Genomic DNA, 19,528 nt, shown 5'->3' on the forward strand with positions numbered 1-19,528 from the left:
GTCATTACAGACGCGCATAAGATCTGTCCTGACGAAGAGTTTCGACTGTTGAGAGTGAAAGCTCATGAAGTGAGAGCAGTAGCGACGTCTCTCTCGTTTCAAAAGAATATGTCACTTAAAAACATCTTAGATACGACATTTTGGAGATGCAACTCAGTATTTGCATCTCATTACTTGAGACGTTCGTGTGACCTATGAGAAATTTTTTCTCTGGGTCCTTTCGTGTCGGCGGATACGATCCTGGGTATGGGAGCCAACACCCCAATCCTTAAGTATATACTCACCTTCTTTTTAGATATGTTCTAGAGTCTCTTCTAACAAAAAGGGCTTGGTGTCGCACTGGCGGCCAGTCACTGTTGTTCAGTAAGAAACTCTTGTGATATCTTATTAGATGAGTATAAATTTTTTTTTGAAATTTATGTATGTGTGCGTATTGTGCTTTTTGAGTTATGGTTGTTGTGAAGAGTTCGGTGGGGGATAACGCGGAACAAATCTTTATTTTCTAACATGTGGTTAGGATCAGGTGGTCGGGATTGGTTGTATACTCCTTCATAAGGTGTATTGTCATATAAGTGGATCAGCACCCATTGACAAAGTCCTTTCAGTCTCTGCCGAGTAAGCGGATAAGACCCCATCGGCAGACCCACAAGAACTCTTGGCCATAGATCATATATCTCGCTAAAGTTTCTTGAGGTGATGCAGACTACTGGGCAAACACCCACGAAGTCTACCACCTATCAGGTAGGAACCAAGGTTTTATTTATACCTACAACATATGTTGTTTACCTGTCTATTCCAGAAGTAGCTGTCTCTTACCCTCCACCAAAGGGTGCCAATCAGCTAAGTATAATCTGACAGGTAAGTTGATTGTATGAAAATGATATTGTTATGATACAATAAAGTTTCATACATACTTACCTGGCAGATATACGATATGGCCCACCCAGCCTCCCCGCAGGAGACAGGTGGAAGAGAGAAAATATGATAGCAAAACGGGAATGGGTTCCTAGAGCCTGGCCCTTGCCGCCCAGGGCAGGGCCGGTAGATCACCTGACCTACCTGTAGCGAGTGGGCGAAATTTGAATTTCTGTCGGGGACGACAGAGTCTTAGCTAAGTATATATCTGCCAGGTAAGTATGTATGAAACTTTATTGTATCATAACAATATCATATTTCATTATTTATTATAATTTAGCTTAATATGAAATTTACTGTGGTGTTTTTGTAGGGCTTGGAATGAATTAGGCAATTTACATGTAAAACGTAGTTCTAGATACGAAAAATCAGGTTACGAAGGCCGCTTTGGAATGGATTAATTTCGTAACCTGAGGCATAACCTGAGGCACCACTGTATGTATCTACATGCCCATACTCATTGGTATAGTATTCATTGTTATATTAATTTTTTTCTCAGGAACATATGTTTTATGGGATATTCCTTGTATATCTGTCAGGAGAAAAATAGTAAAACAGAAAAATAGAAAAATATTTCAGTGTAACAATTATTAGAAATTCTTATAACAAGACAAAACCTAGTTACACAAGGATTAATATGTGAGTGGTTTAATGCTATCAGAAGAGAGATTGGGACATAAAAGCCATAAATCTTTAAATAGACAATATATCTTTAAAGTAATAAAATATACAAATACAAGGGAAATGATTGATACTAGCTAAAAATAATCAGCTCTCTAGGAAATAGAAGTTTTTCAAATACAAGGCTGGACACAAAATGTGAGTTTTCATATCTCACAACCTCAAGGTCCATATAATGCACAGTCAGTGCTGTTGAGAATTGTGTGCAGTATACGCAGAGGACATAAGGTCTGTTTAGTTATAGGTAACAGATTTGTAATGAACAAATGGTGTAAGTTTTAAAGAAATATTTCTTTTAAAACAAATTTTATTTTCTGTTCAAGATATTGCTTTATATGAAGGTTCCATTTCTTTTCTGTCTGATTGAGTACAATTCTCTGATATGAGAGTAAAGCTTCAAAGTGAGGCACTGTAGGCATTACTTAAGGTTCTTTGGGTTCTTTGCAGCATCCCTTTGGCCCTTAGCTACAACCCCCTTCATTCTGTTATCTGTACGTACCTCCATTCATATTCTCTTTCTTCCATGTTACTTACAACAAAACGCGATGTTTTCCCCCTTTTACAATTTTCAAAACCTTATACTATGTACTCTTAATTTCTGTTTCATTGCTGAATGACCTCATAAGTCCCAGTGTTTGGCCTTTGGCCTAAGTCTTACATTCTATTTAGGGTGAGGAAAGAAAGACTGCAGATTTTACCCAAGTAGAGGGACATGTCTCATTCCTTAAAAGGACAAAATTGCTGTCTGCAAAATTTAAGTCTGTAGTCCACGTAATATCATAGTGAAAGGGTTGACCAAGGAAACAGTTTCTTCTGTAAAATTTTTGTTAGAAGAAATATATTGTGTAAGGATGTATAGTGTGAAGGAGGCCTATGATTTTAGGTAATGTTTGAATGATGATTTTTTTAATTCCACGTTGCATTTTAATGGATTGTATTTTACCTTTATTTTGTAACTTTATTTTTCAGAGCCTAAGCATCATTGTAAAAAAGCACAACAAAGAATCAGTAACAGAAATATACATGAACAATCTGATGCTCATGTTAGAACAGGTGAATATCCCAGATGTTAGCGACAGCTTAATTGTTTGTACCAAGTTGTTTAGAGAAGAGAAGGATACAGATGGTAAGAGGCTTCCGTAATTCCTTTGAATGTTTTTTTCTTGTGCGTCAAAACTTGTATATTTGTGTTTGAAGAAAGATTAATCAGGAGTTCCCTCTGGTAGATGCAATTATTTTTTTTCCAATCTTCACAGGAACAAAAACCTACTTCAAATTCAAAACTAAACTACTTCTTATCCCAAAGCCAAGAGGGCTGTCAATATTATTTGGAATGAGGTGATAAGTTATCCTCTCACTGGCAATTTATATCGCCGCTGTCTCATCTTTATTCCGGAGAAAGTAATACATCATCTTGAAAAACCTATACGTCTCACAGGGTTTTTCATGGATGCTTATGATCTAGGTAAGTAATATTTTTTATCTTGTTTGTGTTCATTTGTGTTTATATAAATTGATTTTTCTTTAAAAGTGATTGTCTAAAGTTGGAGAAAATTGAGTGTTGTTGATAGTTAAAAAAAGGATTTTGACGTAAGGAAAATCTATTCTGGCGATTGGCTCATGTCGCCAGCGAAATACCTTTAATCTATTATTTTCTAGGGTAAATGTACTAACACATACCAGAGAATAAATAAAATAAAGAAAAAGGTCAGTATAACTGACTCGCTCACCCTCTAGGAGGGTGTCGGTATGAACACTAGGCGAGTGAGACCACTACCACGAGCCAAATGCCAATAGAAATCTCCTACTACAAAACCCTCCAAGAGGGGAGCCGTCCCACAGAGGGAGCAGCTCGTACTACACTTACTCCATCCCATGCCTGCCGACTGCTGCGCCTCTGGTGGCCATCCTGAAGTTAGCAGACAATCTTGAGCGAAGGGATGGGTAGGGTGGGATTTCGCTGGCGACACGAGCCAATCGCCCAGAAATAGATTTTTCCTTACGTCAAAATCCTTTTTCTGGGCTCAGCTCGTGTCGCTTGCGCGAAATCGTACCAGAGAAACAGCACAAGATTGTATATAAAGTAAACAAAGTAATAAAATAAAATAATTAACTTAAAAAAGGGTCTCAAATAAAAGATAAAATATAAATGAATGAATATAATTGCTAAAAAGATACATATACACAGTAAAATAAAATTGGAAAACTATGCTTCAAATTTGACCCTTAAAACTAATCATGTTGATAAACATAAGGTAAATTTACATACATATAGGTAGCAATGATTACATGTCATTAATGAAATCTGTGTAACAAAATGTATCAAAAGAATAATAGCAATCAATATAAAAATACATAAACACATTAAGCAACAATAAAAATATATATCAGGAATGTATATTACTATATACAAAACCCGTAACCATTGTAATATGATGTATCCCCTAGCATAAAAATAAGGGGTTAACATCTATGAGATCAATGTTGCAATCATCTGTGAGTGTCCCTAACCAGACAAAAAGGGGCACTACACAATCATAAAGCAGCTAAGACACAAGGTGAATGCCAATGAACAAGGTAGGAATAGACGAACTGTTGGGTGAGGCAGGTAGAAAGGAGGACTGAATCTTCTACTACAATTTAGCTAGAGTCAGGGGAAACTATGTTACCCGCTGCTACTGCTGGGAATTTCAGAGCTTCCAAGGACTTAAGGTAGTGACGTTTGAACACTGTCGGCGATTTCCATCCGGTATACTTTTTCAAATCATCGAAGTTCATATGTTGGAAGTAATTAATGAGGTGGCTACTGCTCTGACATCATGTGCTTTTGGGAAAGAGTCAGGATTGGCTTGTTTAATAAAGTACAGGATTTGTTGCCTGATGCCTTTAATGGATAAAGTTCCACCTTTTTCCCTCTTAAAGAGGGGCCCCGATGAGGATGAGGATCCTGGATAGAAAGGCTCGTAAGGTTGAAACTGGACAAAGGGATACATCTTGCGGAAGGGGTAGTACCTTCCAAGGTTCCCACCTCATCAAAGGATCTTCATTCTTTGCCAAAAACTACGTTCCGGAGAAATAGGACTTCCCCTGTGGGAAGGAATTGAATATGATCCGGATCTCTGGATAAAGCCGACAGTTCTGAAATTCTTGCTCCTGAAGCTAGGCTTAATAAAAAACAAAATAGGGTTTTTCCTTAGGAGCATGATAAACGAGCATGTGTCATTATCTGTTTCGGAAGCCAGTTTTAGAACATCGTTTAAGAACCATGAAACTGACGTAGGCCTCACAGAAGGCCTAAGTCTAGCACATGCCTTAGGAATAGACGAAAGAAGTAGGTATCCGTCAAGTCTATGTTAAATCCAATTGAAATATCTTTTCAAAGACTTGTTTGTCGTAATCGTGCTAGCTGCGGAATAAACCTTTTTCAAATAATGATCTGAAAAAGGATATAGCTGAATTAACTGTCATGATTCTGATATCTGACCTCCTCAGGAAGGTTGCTAACTTTTTGACAGCAGCATCATACTGCCTCAAAGTTGAATCCCTTTTATCGGATTCCAAGAAGAGAATATTCTGAGGGTCAATATTCGCATCTCTTTTTGCCGCAAACTTCATGAAATCCATAAAGTTAGGGTTTTGAGAATCCCTGAGGAAGCGAACACAGTCTTCGTTTGTACTGACTGGGAGAGCTTGGGACTGGGATCCGAAGGGGTACGAAGGCCCAGTTCCAGAATCAGGGGGTACCAATTGCTCTTCGGCCAGTCTGGGGCTACTAGAGCCACTTGACCCTTGAATGTCCTGAGTTTGTTCAATACTTTCATAAGGAGATTCACTGGAGGGAAGACGTAAATCTTCTCCCAGTGTTCCAGTCTAGAGCCAGGGCGTCCGTGGCGTAAGCCAGAGGGTCCAGGTGGGGGCTACATAACACGGTAGTTTGTGGTTCGCTTGGGATGCGAAGAGATCCACCTGTAGCCCTGGGACTCCCCCCTTCCCCCCCCCCCCCCCCCCCCTTTGAAGGATCCATTGGAACGAACTGTTGGTCTAGTGACCATTCCGACTCTAGTGGTGGGGTACTGATCTGGGGATAGGGCGTCTGCTATGACGTTTCTCACTCCAGCTATGTGGGTGGAGGAAAGATGCCAACTGAACTTGTCTGCCAGGGAGAAGATGGCTATCATGACGTGATTTAGATGACGTGACTTGGAGCCTCCTCTGTTTATACAATGTACTACCACTGCGCTGTCCAGGACTAGCTTTATGTGGGAGTACTTGGGTGGGTGTAACCTTTTCAGAGTCAAGAACACTGCCATTGCCTCCAGTACGTTCATATGGAACTGACGGAACTGGGGTGACCAAAGTCCTTGAACCTTTTGGACCTGGAATACCCTCCCAGCCGCTTAAGGACGCGTCTGTGTGGATGGTAATCCCTGGTGGAGGGAACTGAAGGGGTACTGACACTGATAGATTCTTGACTTTTGCCCACGGCCGAAGCCGATTCTTTAGAATCAGAGGCACTGAGGATAGCTTGTCCCTGGACCTGACATTTGCTCGCAAGCCCCAGCGCCAGATCCTGGTTAGGTCTTTCAGTTTGGCTTTCATTAAGATGTTCGTTACTGATGCAAACTGGAGAGAGCCGAGGATCCTTTCCTGAGCTCTCCTTGATGCTAGTTTGTGACTTAGAAATTGCTTGACTGACTTCGCTATTTCTTTCCTTTTGGTAGATGGAATCGACAGAGTGTGTGAGGATAGATTCCATTGAATGCCTAGCCACTGAAAGTTTGACTCTGGAGTGAGTCTTGACTTGGACTTGCTTTATCTGAAGTCCTAGATATCGGAGGAACTGGATCACTTTCAGTGTGGCCTTGTTGCATTCGTCGACTGATGGGGCCCAGATCAACCAATCGTCGAGATACGCCACTACCATAATCCCTTGCGCTCTGAGCTGTTGCACTACTACTTCCGCTAGCTTCGTGAACACCCTGGGTGCCACGTTGAGTCCGAATGGAACTACCTTGAAGGAGAATGTCTGGTCTCCTACTTGAATCCCAGATACGGACGGAAGTGTCCTGCAATAGGGATATGATAGTAGGCGTCTGTAAGATCGATAGAGGTGGTGACGGCCCCACGGGGAAGTAAGGTCCGCACCTGTGAGATCGTGAGCATCTTGAACTTGTCGCAGCGGATGGCTAAGTTTAAGCGGGACAAGTCTAAGATTACCCTTCTTTTGTGTGAGCCTTTCTTTGGCACGCTGAACAAGCGACCTTGAAATTTTAACCTCTTTGACTCTCGCTATAGCTCCTTTCTGAAGGAGGTCCTCTGCGTACTCTGTCAATTCTTTGGAAGGAAGTTGACGGAAAGGTCTGGCTGGAGGTGGGTTCGTCAACCAGCTCCAACCCCAGCCCTTTTGACACTATGCTCTGAGCCCACTGGCTGAAGTTCCACCGGTGGCGAAAGTGAAACAGCCTCCCTCCTACCTGAAGTTCTTCATTGGTTCTGGTAACCACCTCGGCCTCCTCTGAAGTGCTTTCCCCTATTGAAGGGGCCTCCCGATCCTCTCCCACGAAAGGACCGCTTACCTCTGCCTCCCTGCCCGAGCGGTCATACTTCTGAGAAGCTTGACTCTTGAAGGCTTGATTGTAAGCTGGAGAGATGGCGTATGAGGTGGAGGGGGTTGAGGCTGAGGGGATATCACATAAATTGGCTGTGATTGACCTTTAGACGTGGAGGGTTGGGCTGTCTGCACTAACGGCACTGCTGGAACTTGTTGAGGAAAGCGTGGTTGCTTCTTTTGGTAAGGTTGGAAACACGTCTGGGTTTCCTCTGTCCCTTACCTTTAGGTGTCGGGTCTTGCCTCCTCCTAGCCGTAAGGCCCCAACGGTCTTTAAGGCTCTGGTTCAACCTCGTAGCCTCTGCCTGGACTTCCTTAACCATAGCCTCTGGGAAGAGATCTGCGCCCCAGATGTTAGAAGATAGTAACCTATCGGCTCATGACGAATGGTTGCCTCTAGCAGGACATGCTTCCTACAATTCGTTCTAGCAGTGGCAAACTCGAACATATCCGACTGCACCGTTTGAGTCAGGGCTTTGGTCATAAGCTTAAAAATTGGTTCTGAACCATAAGCCATGGTTGCTACTTCAGACATAGCCATCAAGTTGATTGATCTGGCTAGTCGTGATTTTGAGTCAAATTCAGCCTGAATAAGACTATCTGGGAGCCTGGGTAGCTTTTCACCAAACTGCTCCATAGCACAGTCCGGTTTGAGTTTGCCAGCTGAGAACGTATTCGGCAAGTCTTCCCACAATTCTCCAATTGAAGGGAGCAACGGAGATGTGGGATCTGCTTCTTTCAACTGAGGCATGGGTTCCCCCTTCTGGGCTGCTGATATGGTCGACCTTGCTAATCTTGTTGGAACGGGAGCTGGGGTACTCTCATCCATTGTGAAAATGGTAAAGGGACTTTTTAAATGGTTGTATCTTGGTGTTAGAACAATCCATGTCCTCTAAACATCTGAGCCATTCTCTCTGAGCCTGGTCTCGAGAATAGAGGACTGTCTCCTTTGGTACCCTATCGTCCCGAACCATAGCCGAAGGCGTAAGCCTTGCGTAGCCTATGAAAGGAGGCTGTAGGCCTTCCGGGTAGAACTCGAAGTCCTCTATTCTTCGAGTTCCAAACTCCGGTATGGAGATGAGACCATCCTGGAAGGGGGCGTATGACGCTACTCTCCAAGGGTTGTTCATGGAGAAAGCAGGAAGTGAGTCATACGGAGGAAGCTGAGATCCACTAGTGTTGGAGAGTGAGGGAGAGGCTAGAGGGGCTCTTTTCTTAGCCCGGCTATAATAGAATCCTGAGGGAAGTTAGATCCTATCCGACAGGCGAGATATCATTTGTTCCATACTACTCTTAAGGGACCCACTAGGTCGCCCACCTGTTGCAACAGGCCAGCATTGGAGTCCAAAGCCGGAGCTGCTGCGGAGGAGGGGAGGCTCTGAATTGGAACCAAAGGTAGCGGAACTGGTGATTCTGCCGGGGTGCGAGATCTCTCCTTGGGTTTACTTTTCGAGGACTTAGAGCCGGAGCTAGACGCTTTAGACCTGTCTGGGCCGGGATTACGAGCCGGAGACTTATGTGAGGAAGAAGACGAGGACTTCTTCTTAGAAGACGATGACGTCTTAGTCAAGGTCATCACTTTAGACTTGATCTTAGGTCTAACCGAAGCCTCAGGAGGAGTATACAATTCATCACCCGTAAAGCCTTGGAGGATGGAGAGGTTGCAGGGGTAGAAGAAAACAGTCACACCCAAGGGTGACCCTTGGGTACCCACATTACTTACCTCGACCAACAGGTCGTCTATACCTACCATCGGTTCAACATTAATATCCAGGGTTGCGACATCCGTGGAGATATCCTGGTCTTGTTCGGTTAAGGAGGCCGCCAGCTGTTGTTGTATGAAGGCAATAGTTGGGTCCGCCTCTACTGGTCGACGTACCCTGTCGCCTTGCCTCCGGGAAAGATTAATAGTGCTAATCGCTTCTCGAGTATGTAGGGCTGACCCTTGGCGGCGTTCTTGCCAAAACCTCCGACCCAGGCCCGCAGGGTAGCCAGTGCGGTATCCCTTACTGCCGGAGCCTGTAAGAGAGGGCGTATTTTAGATTTAAGAATCACTAAAACTAAACTTAGAGTATAACTTAAACTAGATAGATGCCTAAGTTAAAGTAAATGCTGAAAACTTAAGCACTAAAAAAGAAGCGGAGCAGCTACTGGAGATGGAATACATACGCCTTCCAAAAGCTGGCTCACCCAGATCGTAACATATGGTACACGTCTCGTGGTACCAGACCTGGATGTCCCCGTGCGGAGTCGCGCATGGAGCATGGACCTGGCAAACTTCGTGTCCACAGGGGTCCTGAAGTGTAGCGGAACATCCGGATGCTCACAGTTGGTGGCCTGTAAGTGGGAAGACATGAGTATCTTAAAGGGGCATTACTTACAGACTAAAGGACAAAAGAACTCCGTTACATGCCGGAGCTCGGAAAAAATTTGGGCATAACCCCTCCCTGCATTGCCTGAATAGGCTATAATCCCGTAGAGATCCGGTAAAATATGAAAGGGAGGAAGGGGGGGAAAGGTTAAGATACTTAAGATAAACTTATAGATAACTTAAACTAAACACAAGCGAACCGGACTAGGTCCAGTGTGAAGCGGAGTGTAGTAACTCAGCAATACGGTAAGGTTAGTAGAGACCTACTGTATGTTCCGGTCCACTCTACTGGGTGGACTAGCTCCTTCCGCTGGATACCAGGACTCCGATCAGGGAGGAGCTCTAGTAAGGAGGGTAAGGGCGAGAGGACATACATGCTCGAGCTGGCCCGGAGCGACAAGGCAGTAACAGAGGGGGGGGAGGGGGGGGAAAGGCCAAGGGCCCCCCACAACGTACCACCCCCGGCCGGACCGAGAAGCCGAGAGGTCGAGACCATCAGTGGGTCTGTCCGACTCCCTAGCCCCTCCGCCTGAGGGAGAGAGGGGGAGGCAGGCTCGGGTTATGGTGGAGCGAGCATGGGCAGACCGACCCACCCCCGCCCGACTCTATGGAAGAGCGGGAGGGGGGGGAAGGGTGACTGGCAGGCGTCTGGCTGTCCCGTGATCACAGAGTGACCACGAGGCGGTAAACTGAAATACGGTAACCAAACCTAGGCCAACCAACTGATCAGAGAGAAGCTATCGGGAAAGCAACCTGAACTGGAAAAGCGGTAGCATATAGGCCCACAGGGCTAAAACCAACTGATCAGAGAGAAGCTATGAGGAAGCCACCGAACTGATCAGCGGTAGAATAGGCTCTATGAGCCGGGACCTAGGCTAAGCCAGACGCCAACTAACCTAACAAAGACAAAATATATAAATAAATAAAAATAAATGAAAGAAAGAAAGTAATATAGCAGGAGAAAAAATCCAGGAGTGTACGACTAACCCGAGGAAGGCAAGTCTACCACTCAAAGCTAGTCAGGGGGGGCCGATACTAAGAACCTGGACTAGGGTCTGGATAGAAAAAGCCTACATAAGGTGATATACATGCATGCATGACAACCTGAGTAGACCTTAATCTAAATAAAGCGGAAAATCAAAATAGAGCGTAAATAAATAAGGGATGTTCTAGGTATGGGAGACCAAGAACGAACCCATCACGCGGCAGGACCATGCTGCCATGCTTCCGACCCCGAGAACGTATTTATACCTAAAAAACGGCAAATACTGTCTCAGGGACGGAAAAAACCAACTAATCGTAAATACTGAGTACTTAACTTAGCTGCTGCAATAGCTGCACGCTCCATTATTGAAAATCCGAAGAAGGGCACAAAAAAAAAAAAAAACAGAGAGAAAAATAACACGTGTGACTCGTGTGCGCTAACTGAAAAGGATGGCCACCAGAGGCGCAGCAGTCGGCAGCATGGGGATGGAGTAGTAGTAGTACGAGCTGCTCACTCTGTGGGGACGGTCTCCCCTCTTGGAGGGTTTTTTGTAGTAGGAGATTTCTATGGCATTTGGCTCGTGGTAGTGGTCTCACTCGCCTAGTGTTCATACCGACACCCTCCTAGATGGGGGGGGGGGGGGTGAGCGAGCAGTTATACTGACCTTTTTCTTTATTTTATTTATCTCTGGTATGTGTTAGTACATTTACCCTAGAAATAATAGATTAAAGGATATTTCGCGCAAGCGACACGAGCTGAGCCCAGAATTACCACAGCATCCTTCATAGGTCTCACTGGAGCTGAAGGAACCTTTCATTTTTATGAAGATCATATTTCTTTCTTGATTTTCAAAAAAAAAAAAAAATATCATGTAATTGTTAGTTTTACCTTTAATTTTTCCTAATACATGTGCATAAAACATAAAAAATATAAGTATTGTAGCTTCTTTGGAAAATCACCCTGTTACCCTGATGATAGCCGTCAGTTTCAATGGTGAAGCCATTGTTTTGCATAGGAATAAATAAATTTAGCAGTACGTATAGGAAACAGTTTCCATCATTTGCTTTAAAACTTTAGCCTTGAAGGTAAGAAGTATGAGAATTTTCAATGAGTTTCTTTTAAAATGATAGATGCCTCAAGTGCAAAATCTGTTTTCAGGTGGAGCACTCAGTCTCCTAGCATTACAAGGGGTCTTCATCTTGGTGAATAAGTACAACTTGTAAGTATGCTGTATAGCTGCCCCTCAATTACTTATTATACATTGTACACTTTTATAGCCTGTTTACACAGTAGAAGGGTTCCTAAGATATCATTGGACTGTCTGTAAAATGTAGGTGTGTTCTTCTTGATGGTTGTAGGTAGAACTTGTGTGTACAGTCACTACCCTACTTATGAACATTCAAGTTACAAACATTCAGAGATACAAACAAATGTAGTCTAAGTTAAAATTCTGTTTGTGAAGAAGCAACTGTAATTATCATCACAATTTTATGCATTGTTTGTATCAGTAGTTTTAAAGTACTCTATGAAATACAGTATTGCATGTACAGTGTTGTTTTGTGTTTTAGAATGAAAAAACTTACAGTACTGCATTGACTTTATGGCATGAAGACCATCTTACAAACAATTCAAGATATAAACGGCCGTTCAAAATGTAATTTTGTTCATGTGTAGGGTAGTGTCTGTATAGACATACGTACTAGTATAATTTATTTTGTAACAGAAGATTGACTTGAGATCTAAATATTTTTCTCCGTGTGATACCATAATTTCATTATGTAAACTTCTAGTGTCTCCTTTATGACTCATTATAGTAACTTCTAGGTGTCTCCTTTATGACTTTCTCCATTATCGTGTTAAACAGTAAAGAACTGGGGTTTGACCCTTGATGTACTCAAACATTTATCTCAAATTCTTTTGGTACATTAGCCTCTATCTTCATTCTAATTCAGTCAGTCTTTCTAGTACTCCAAAACTGTCTTCAATAATGTCTTGCTACTTTAAATAATTTTACATTTACCTTTTAGGGTACTAACCCAAATTTAAATATCAGAAATTGTATGGCCTTCTAGAACCCACCATTTTCCATGCCAAATATAGACCAAGATTCTTCATGTTAATGGATCGATTCTTGTCTTCAACGTAATAAAAATTTGATTAATGTTTTTAATTTGTTTAACAAAACATTTAAAAAAAAAAATCTCTATTGGCAGTTGACTACTGCAAGAAACCATCCTAGATGTGATCCTTTCTTTTTAGTGGTGTGCACTCTGGATTTACTCAAATTCTGTGAATTGTTTATCTTTTAGCAAGATACTGTATGTACACCACAACCAACTCATTTTAATAAAAAGTATTCTGATGTTGTAGTACTTGCAAAGGTAATCAGTAATTTCCACAGCAGATATAGTATTCGTTTGTGTTTCCTAATATAAAGTATATAGAAGAATTCATTAAAATCCTGCAGAGATTTTAGAGATGTCGGTTATTTCAGAGTAGTATTAGGTAAGCTGCACATGCTGTTTTTATTTTCCCCTTTGCAGTTACTGTCTGCTTTTGAATTCATTTTATTTTAACCAGAGTACTATTTGTTAATGTACAGAGATTATACAAACTTTTCAATTTCCTATATATTTGCAGTGGTCTGATTTTGTCAGAAATTTAAGATGGTAAAAGATACATTGAAATAATTATGGTTCATTATAAATTGGAAATTGTAACTGTCATCACTTCTATTTTTTAAGTAAGGATTGAAGCATTGTGCATTAACTGTATACTAAGAGATTTAATTTGCAAATAAATATTCAGTAAATGGATTTATTGAGTATAACGGAGGATTTGAAGAGTGGAAAGCTGCTTGCTTAAAAGTGGCAACAGAATATACCTGTCTTTAGTAGTTCATTAGATGGCAGTAGTGGTTATGTAATTTTAAGCTACGAAAAAAGATATACTCTGGTCATTGTTGTAGAAAATCAGGATTTCATTCAAAGTAATTTATTTATTCTTTCTGGAGAAGCACTCTCATTTTATTATATTCAGCTTAAATAGAGTTTTATGCACTGTATCTTTTCAGTCATGTACCTGAGTATGTAATTGCAGCATTTATCAAGCGCCTGTCTCGTTTATCACTGTCAGCTCCAGCTTCGTGTCTTGTACTTGTTCTCAAGTTTATTGCAAACCTTCTCATCAGATATCCAGGCCTACAACTACTTATACACAACCCGAATGCCACAAGTAAGATATACCATTGTATTTTATCTTATATATTCCTTTACAGATGCTAAAGAAATTTTAAACAGTAGAATTTCATCTTTATTGCTTGATTTTCTTTTCATGTGCAAACATTTATTTCTTATAATCTTTTTCCTATTTTACCAGATCTAGAAGATGATCCTTTTGACCCAGATGAGCCAGATATGTCTAAGTGCCGAGCTTGTGAAAGCAGTTTGTGGGAAGTTGCAACATTACAACAGCATGTAGTCCCTAGTATATCTAAAGCCACAGGGTTTTTAGAGAAAACCTTACCAGTAATGGAATATGACATCTCTGAATTAGTTGAAACAACATATGAAGAGGTAAGACATTTACTGATTTAGTTATATGTGGAGGATATTATTTAGTATAAATTTCTGTACAGTAATGTAATATGTAATACCTGTAATATACTTAAAACAATGAGTTTAAATTCTTCCAACAAACACTTAATCTGTAATTGTCCACATTCTTAGTTGATGAATATCGATGGCCTTTGTCGCTGTGAAACCAGTCAGTCAGTCGTAGTTGATGAATTTCGTTAGGCATATTGGTGTCTCCTTAAAATAATGGCAGTAGCCACATGAGTTCGTATAAGCAGATGGATGCTTGTGCCTCTGAGATCCTTGAATATATAAGTAACAGCTACTGATTTATGCGGTCCATGTAATTAGCTGCTTGTAAAGTATGTTTGGTAGGTGAGATATCTACATTCCCTTACACTTCTTCACAGTACGTATTCACTCATGATTCAGCTCATGTGCTCTTAGTTTTGCATCATCCGCATTTGTTCTGAGGTCATATTTTTCCATGGCTAGGTTGAGTATCAAATGATATATAATGCCTGTATATCATTAAGGTGCATTTCCTTCAGATTCCAATATACAGCTACACTACAGTAGTAAAGAATTACTTCTCTGCAGCACCATGCAAGGTTCAAGACCTAGTTATTCACTGGATTTGGTATCATTAAGAATCCTGTTATTCATTCCATAGTTCATGAAATCAGATTTAACAGGGAGCAAAAATGCAGTGTTCCAAAATTACAGCCTTTGGTTATATGTCTAAGACCTTACAGCTGTAGTTAAAGTTCAGACAGCAGAAGCAGATGACCTCATTTTTCACCAAAGGCATAAACCTTTTAGTAGTGAAATTTAGTAGTATATATGCTCTGTATATGCAACAGGAATGATTAACAAAGGATGTATACTACTTTCATTGTTTCTTGCTATCATTAAAGGAGTAACAATGTCATGTGTGATGTGTGAAGGTCAGCTTTCTTAGGTCTAGGATTGAGTATCTCTTCAATATATAACCCAAAGATTGATGAATCAAATTCCAGTTGGACACAAAATTGAATGCTATGTTGGTGAAGCTAGGGTGATAATTCCTTTATAAGCTGTGGTATGTTTTTTTATACAACGTGATGTGAAGCAAAAGGAAATATACTGGAAGAATCTTCAGTGAAGTAAAGTAAAGTTAACATACCTTAGAGTTATGAAAAATTCAGTGCAGTAGTGCAAGTAATTGGAGTTTGCTCCCAATGTGGAATGTATGGAATATAGAAATGATAGTCACACTTAGTGATTTTTAATATTCTACAAAATTCTGTGGAAAGGAATAATCTTCTTTGTGTTGGAATGATGTCTCTTTAAAAAGGTGGGATCTCTGAGTTTTATAGTTTTGTGATAGAAATTCATTTTAAGGTTTTGTCTTTGGAAGGTCATATTGATTGTTTGTGAAATATGCAGCTTATCATTACTTGGTACTATATGAAGATTACTCAAAAATTTCTTTAATGACAAGATGAGTCTTTTCTTTAAAATACTTGCTGGAAGGAAATTCAACTGAGTAAGTTTTAATATATTCTAAATAAAAAAACAGAATATTTTGTTTTCATAAATGTAATCTAATAAAGATTACTAGTATGAGATCTGTTATCATTTATACTTTTGATTGCTGAGTGTTTCAGATAGTCATTAGTAGTCAGGTCTGTGTTAGTTTGAATTTAATCCATAATTTTATTTTTGGTATTTTTACAGGTACATGAAAAAATCATGCAAATTGATAGTGCACGAGACTGTGGCAACAACATTTCATAAACCAACTGGGCTCTTTACTTATCAAGATGATAAAATGTCAGATGATTGGTGTGTTTGTGTGAATATCTAGATTTAAAGATAAAAGGTTTGAATAAAATAATTGTTTTTATTTTCCTCTAATTTAAAAAAAATAACATCTATAGAATGAACGAACAAGACATTAAATTTGTGACTGAAATATGTGTGCATGGAATTATCTTTGATCTGAAGCTGACATAGTCATAAATGATCACACTGATCAAGAGTCAAATGAACATGCAAATCTGACTGATACATACGTGGACTTAGTACTACTATAAATACCTGTTGGTATGAGGGCTGACATTTTGGCAGAAAAATTAGTTGCCATTGCCTCTGTATTTTAAATACAAACTGCAGCCTAATTTTAATACTTTTATGCTGTAAAGTATTAATTGTACCTGCATCAGCAAGTAGCTGTTGAGTAGGATGTAGGAACAAAACAGGTTAGTGTCACATGGCAAATTAGTGTCTCATATTTAGAAATCTTTTTGCTCTTACATTCATACTTCAATAATTCACAAATATTTCTCTCTTTTTTTCTCTCATCCATTAGGAAAAAGGAGATCTTACTGACTTCATGCAAGAAACTAGTTCAACCCCATTTAGAGTATGGCATCCTAAAGATTAGAGACAGGTCAATCAGGAGCAAGCAAAATTTAGGCCATAAAGCAGACACAGTGGTCCAGAGCTATTTTGGAGGAAATTTATATGAAACAAGGTATTCTTTTATGAATTGTCATCAGCATCTGAGAAAAATTAATGACAAAGTGACTCGTGAAGTTGAAAATTTGCCCATCATTTAAGATATACAGTATATGGAAAATAATCTTCGGCCTTTGAAGTACCTCTATAATTTGATCAGCTGTATAGTAAATTTTCTTTTAAAATGGGCCGTGAGTGAATAAGGGAAAATGAAAAAATTCCCAATCTCTAAGTTACCTAGCAAGTAAGTTTTAGGAAAACAAGAATAAAATTAACTGTTGACTTGAATTGACCAGTATCCTTTAGAAACTGGTCAATGGAAAAAAGACTTGCATCACATGTTGCCAAATTTTGAAAATGAGAGACTGCTAAAAATCTAAATGCTAAAATTCTGGTTTTTCATTTGCCCTGTGACCTTAAAAATATTCAAAATAATAACCAGCATATGCCATGTTTTATCAAAATAGAGAAAATAAAAGGAAGAGAACAGTGACAATACAGTAATGATGTGATAGATTCCAAATGTGTGATTTGCAGAGGCAGGTTTGGTTTCTGAGTTATCGAGAAAAATGTGAAAATTAAGGTGCTTGCATTACCATGTGTTCTTGTAAAATGTCAAAATTCTGGTTAGGGAAACTGTGACAAAGGCATTTGTATTCTTTGGTTCTCAATGGCTTTTTTGCTTTTCACAAATATTTTGTAATTGTGTTGACTGGTTGTTTTGTTGATGGTGATACTGTATTTTTCTTTTGAATCTTCATTTCTGCTTAAGACCTGATCTATCTTAAAGTCCAAGAGGTATATTAAAAAGTGCAAAAGTTCCTGAGGCCCAACAGCTGAGGGAATCAAATGATTAGTACTTTCTCGAAAAACACTGCTGCAGGGGCCAAATAAGACAAAAGATAAAAACAAGCAAGTTGGAAGGGTGGATTCAAAGAAAAATCAGATTAATCATAAAAAAAAGCTGTTACAGGAAATATGGAAGAATTTGAAGAAATTCCCAGATAATGGGAGAGAGGTGGTCAAAGAAGATGATGAGTTTCTCCCACCTGGAGCTCCTGCTAGTTCTCCATCTTGCAAAGAGGTAAATTTTTTATTTTATAAGATGATTTTTTTTAGTTCCTATAGTTTTGCAAGGATACATAAATGATTTATTCACTGGAAAAAATATATCCTCCCCAAAGAAGGTAGAGCCATCAGTACACCTCATGTGGTGAACTGTACGCCAAAAACCAGAATTTTATCATTTTTTCATAGATCTGAGAAGTGATTGTTAGCAGTCTCTCGTTTTTTTCAGAAATTGCCATTATGTGATGAAGTATTTTTTCCATCGACCACTTTCTAAAGGATACAAATCAATTCAAAAGGTGTTAATAGTATTCTTTGACCCCTGGCTGTGTATACTTATTAGCATTTTACTTACACCATTCCCCTGCCTTTCTTCAGTCATTCTGTCCATTATCGCAACTCATACTTCTTAATGTGGGTGTAGAGTTTTTCTCCAAGTTCTCCCTTTAGATCTTTGTACGTCATCTTTCTTTCCAGATTTCTTCATATTGCTGTCCAACCTCTCGAACTCCCTTTTTTCTGTCTTAAGCTGTGAATGGCTGAAAGTGCCCTAGTGCTTGGCTCGACAGCCCAAGTTTCATAAATCTGTCAATCAGTCAATCAAATAACAGAGGATATAACTTATAAATAGCTCTGTGGATATCATGACTATAATAGTTTCAACAGCAAACAACTATGAAATCTGTACACTATACTTATGGTGATGAAAGCATCTTTTCCATTTTTTTTTTTGGAAACATTGGTATAAATACAAACAAAATACTTGAACAGTGAGGAGACAGTCCATGATTTAAAACCTGTTTGAAATTGTTCAAGTGTTTAGCTCCATGTAATTTTCTTATCAAACATTTTTTTAAGAATTGAAGAATTGATAATGCTTTATCTTAACAAATGACAGACCATTGCAACAAGAGTAGTTTATAAATTTTTATTTACCTTATATGACCACCACCCTACTACTTTGAACTAATATGGTTTTTTAAATGAGTTATTTACCATTTTCATTTATATTTTCATATAATATAATGGACAGGTCATCCCCGACTGGTTTCCCTGAGGGGCTTTAGAGAGATCACTTGTCATTCCTGATGTTTCAATCAGACAAATTTGAATTACACTACCAAAAACTTTTCTTTAGCAAGAAAGTCCTGTGATGGATCTGACACCTAGAGAATCTTATAAACCATATAGTATATAGAATTATGATACCTGATACTATATATTTCAAGTGTTGCTAAAATGAAGACTTGTAGTTAAAGGCAACAGGAAGTGAAGTCAAATATTCAGAATAATTAATTTGCTTCTAATCTCTCTAATTAATGTATTCCCTGAATGAAGAATGAAATAATTGCTTGCTGTTAAAACTATCAACTATACTTCATTTCTCATTTAGGGAAAATGCATAGTATTTACAGCGAGTTGCATAATTTCTGCACTATTACTCTCAAGATAACGACTATGTCTATGGTAACAATAGAATTAATGTAGATTTTAGACTTATATAATGTGGAGCACCAGCCAGATGGGTTCAGTCATACAAAAATGTTTCTTTACAGGAAACGGAAATTACTCATTAGTCTGTCGGCCATCTAGAATGATTCAGCTAAGGCTGTTTGAATATTGACAACATTTAATGATTACCAGGAAGCCTTAACTAATGTAATTGAGAACTACTTTAACTTTGGAATATTTCCAGTACAAAACTTTGGCTTTGGGTTCATGGATATGGGTCTAGAAAAGTAACAACACGGTCAAAACACACTTCAAAATCATAGAATAAGAGTAAAAACATTTTTACTCCAAATAGGTGCCTTAAGGATGGT

The 19,528-nt window shown here is 39.5% G+C and overlaps 1 protein-coding gene across 1 annotated transcript; it reads left to right on the forward strand.

The window, feature by feature from the left end:
- The first annotated feature begins 12,613 nt into the window (after window positions 1-12,613).
- LOC135206698 (nucleolar complex protein 4 homolog) lies at window positions 12,614-15,144 on the forward strand. The gene is made up of 3 exons (XM_064238120.1): window positions 12,614-12,702; window positions 13,634-13,794; window positions 13,939-15,144. Exons 1-3 carry the CDS (start codon window positions 12,674-12,676, stop codon window positions 14,154-14,156), a joined length of 408 nt encoding a protein of 135 aa, XP_064094190.1. The 5' UTR covers window positions 12,614-12,673; the 3' UTR covers window positions 14,157-15,144.
- Window positions 15,145-19,528: the final 4,384 nt, after the last annotated feature.

Source organism: Macrobrachium nipponense, chromosome 31 (genome assembly GCF_015104395.2).
Source record: "Macrobrachium nipponense isolate FS-2020 chromosome 31, ASM1510439v2, whole genome shotgun sequence".
NCBI lineage: Eukaryota > Metazoa > Arthropoda > Malacostraca > Decapoda > Palaemonidae > Macrobrachium > Macrobrachium nipponense.